The sequence below is a fragment of the Solanum tuberosum genome, unplaced genomic scaffold, assembly GCF_000226075.1.
Source record: "Solanum tuberosum cultivar DM 1-3 516 R44 unplaced genomic scaffold, SolTub_3.0 scf00009, whole genome shotgun sequence".
Classification (NCBI taxonomy): domain Eukaryota; kingdom Viridiplantae; phylum Streptophyta; class Magnoliopsida; order Solanales; family Solanaceae; genus Solanum; species Solanum tuberosum.
In genome coordinates this window covers 694525-698003 of record NW_006238935.1, presented here as the reverse complement: position 1 = coordinate 698003, position 3479 = coordinate 694525, and the positions used below count along the sequence as shown (strand labels likewise).

The following is a 3479-nucleotide window of genomic DNA, read 5'->3' as shown; positions in this document are numbered from 1 at the left end:
CCCCCCCCACCACCACCACACACACACACACAAACACACTTCTCTATTTAGATACCAGGTTTTTGTTAGTGGAGGAAAGATTCAAACCCATGATGTGCACCTAACCGCACACCAAAGCCCTAGAGGCCTTAGTTCCAACTTTTTATACCAGTAAAATCCTACATTTATTCATCAAAAAAATGAAATGATGTCACTATTTTCATCTCCAAGAGGTAAATAGGACCAACCAAGAAAAATAGGGAAGAAAAGATGTAATTCTTTATCTCAAGGGTGAACAACAGGAATATTCAGTTCCTTTATTTAGTAAATTTAGCACGTTATATTTTTTATATGAATAAATTTGCACATTTATTGAGTAAGAGCTTTCATAGGGAACAAAGTTGTTGTCACAAACCTTTTTCATAATTCCACGGCCACTGTAGTGATATCCTCCATTAAACCCTTTTGCTGCATCTGATCTTAGATACAACATAAGCCATGGATACTTGGATGATGTCGTCAATTTATTTGAGATAATCCAACTACCTGTGCTTAAATTCTTCCGCCATGAAACTGAAAAAAAAGATTTCCCATCTACACCGGCAGTTAAATTGGCATCAAGGTCATATGTTCCATAGAAGCCTCCGATCAAGGATGAATGCTCCCCATCGACTATCCTTGAGTAGTTATGGTAGACAAGTGGCTGATTCATGCAGCCCTCACCAAAACATGGAAAAGTTCTACCAGTCACTATCTTAGAAACTTTCCTACCATTTTCAGGACAAAGAGTAGTCGTCTTGTCAAAATTTCCATTTTTAAGCATTATCATCCAATAATACCATGGGTCACCAGAATCATGCACTTCACAAAGTGAACCAAGGTAACACTCCTTTTCCACAGCATAAAGATCAGGATTCATGTCAGCATTATGGCTCCCATCTGGAATTTTATCTCCAACTCCTAATCTATTGTCTACTTCCGTCACTTTGTGGTGTACTTTACAAGTGCTCCGTTTTCGAAGAAGCGGACCTCCCGGAATATCTTGGTGACCTCACCATAAAAGTAAACCAATAAGAGGTGGGCAGATCATAAAGTTGTTCAATGCTAGCATTTACTCAAGGCATTATGTCTATGATTCATGTAATTGAGTTCATCAAAATTCAAACAATATCCTATCAATTCTTTCTGCTTTTTCATCACCTTGGGAATCAAATTGTATAACAAAACAACTACATTTAGAAAAGGGAAAAGAAAAGGATCAGAGAAGGATAGAGCTTCAAAGGAAAATTAGACAGTTAATGTTGAACGTAGTCATAATGATGGTTAGTGGACAAGGGAAACAAAATCAGGTTCAGGTTCCTTTCAACCACAATGGCAGTCAACTGACGGCAACGATGGAGTTATGACTTATGCCAATTAGTAACAGCTTAGAGAAGTATGAAAGCTTCTTGAACTCTGATGAGTCACAACTTCTTTTTGATCAGTCTGATGTATGACAATTGAAATTCCAGCAAAATGCTCATCCCAATTTGGTTAAATAGTATCAAAATCTGTTTTACTACAAAATGCCACCACAACAGAGAAATTCAATTATTGAATAGTATTTCCTCCATAATTTGTGGCACTGGATCACTCCTCATGGCTCCTGCAGTCTTTTAGTCAGATGCGCAGGAATAAATTTTCCATCTTCCTATAAATTACAGATCCAATGGTTAAAATTTTATTTCCTCCTTCTCCATCTAGCTCTAGACACATCAAGCTAGAATAACCCATAAATTCACCAATCTTTCAGCCAACTCAGTAGTAACCTTGACAAGTTTTGGAAATTCCCACAGTAACTCGAAACACAATGATGAAGAAACTCACAGTTGTAGCTCTCAGGGTGCAACAAACAAACTGTTAAAGATCAGGATTCAGTTAAGTCAATTGTTGTAGTCTTGATAGTAAAGAAATACTATGTGTTCAGTGTCAACTCCAAAAGCCCCTCAACTCTATCTATTATGTATAAACTACTAAATCAGAAAATATAAGTAAACCAACTTTCGTATCAACTTATGTATCATTCATGCTATCAAACTAGTAAACCAAGAACCAACTTCATAACATAACACAACATCAACATCAACCTCATACAAGTTCATGGTGTTGTGCTGAATAAATCTTTCCAGAGTAGACTACAAATTCAAGATTTTTCCTTCCAACATCTTTTTTAATGGGTATTTTGTCTTTCCAATATCTTTTTCAATCAATTGCAGACTCGTATGATATTTACACATGTTAATATTACCATTCTCCACCACGACAACATCATGATTAGGAGTTCTTTAATACCATATGAATCGACATCAACATGCTTGAATCAACTCGCTTAGGCACTAAATAAAAAATAATATCAAGATTAATAATTCTACAATTTCCCAAATGCAAGTTTATTCCAATTAATTTATGCTTCACTTTTTTGTTTCAAAGTTATTGATTTTGGGATCTCAGTAAATTATTAAATTTTGCAAACTACCTTATTTCAAAATTGAATTGAATTATAACTTTTTTATGTTTCTGTTATCAGTTGTGCAATATAACTAACAATAAAATAACTAGTGTAAAACCTGTGAGAGAAGTAGAACAGTGAAGATCAGCACAGTCAGCAAGCCTGGGGCTGCCCATACGGGGAGCCTCACTTCCAACTTCATTGCAGAAATTCCAAGCTTCAAATGCAAATCTTGAATTTGGGTTTTTCATTCCAGGGTCACCAATTGCAGAAACATATGAATCTGCATAACCCAAATCACAAATATGAACAACAACAACAACAACAAGACTGAAAAGTAAAGATGACCAACAGAAACCCATCGCTATTTCACTCATCAAAACAGCAACAACCATGAATTTATGCCATGTGTTGTTTCATTTTCAGAGTGCTTTCGATTGATGATTAAGGAATAAAATAAGACTTCCCTTTCGAGTCACCCCATTTTGCCGTACAAGCCAAGTGTCCAATTTAGAACAAAACAACATTATTTAGGCTATGTTTGGAAAGCCGGAGAATTGGAATTGGTGTAATTACTAGGGTACTAATTATCAATCTAGTAATTATACAATCTAGTAATTATATTGACCCGTTTGTTTGTTTATCATAAAGTAATTACAAGTATATTGTTTGGTTGCACAAGTGTAATCATAAGGTTATATTGAATTTTAAAAATAAAATTTAATATTTAAAATTAAAAAATTATATTAGATAAATAAGGATCTTTATAAATGATATTAAATTAAATATTTAAGATATATATTGTCTCTTGAAAATATATTAATTAATAAACATATATTTTTAACTAATATTACAAGAAATAATTGATTTATATTTTTCAATTTAGTATATTTTAATTAAATTAATCATAAAAACTAAAAGTACATTATTTCTATGAACATCATGAAATGCATGTTTGGCAAAAAGATTAATATTATAAACATAATATCATAAAATCATAAATTATTTGACA

The 3479-nt window shown here is 33.4% G+C and overlaps 1 protein-coding gene across 2 annotated transcripts in view; it reads right to left on the bottom strand.

Moving 5' to 3' along the window:
• LOC102600404 (uncharacterized) overlaps positions 1 to 2955 on the bottom strand; it is a 5152-nt gene extending 2197 nt beyond the window's left edge. Inside the window, exons 1-2 of one of the 2 annotated variants that reach the window (XM_006339281.2) lie at positions 2586 to 2955; positions 395 to 1029 (exon numbers count right to left, since the gene is read on the bottom strand). In XM_006339281.2, the coding sequence (XP_006339343.1) occupies positions 395 to 1029; positions 2586 to 2862 (912 nt within the window). In that variant the 5' untranslated portion in view covers positions 2863 to 2955. The remainder of the gene's footprint in view (positions 1 to 394; positions 1030 to 2585) is intronic. The other variant, XM_006339282.2, reaches the window with a different exon arrangement.
• Between the last annotated feature and the right edge of the window lie 524 nt (positions 2956 to 3479).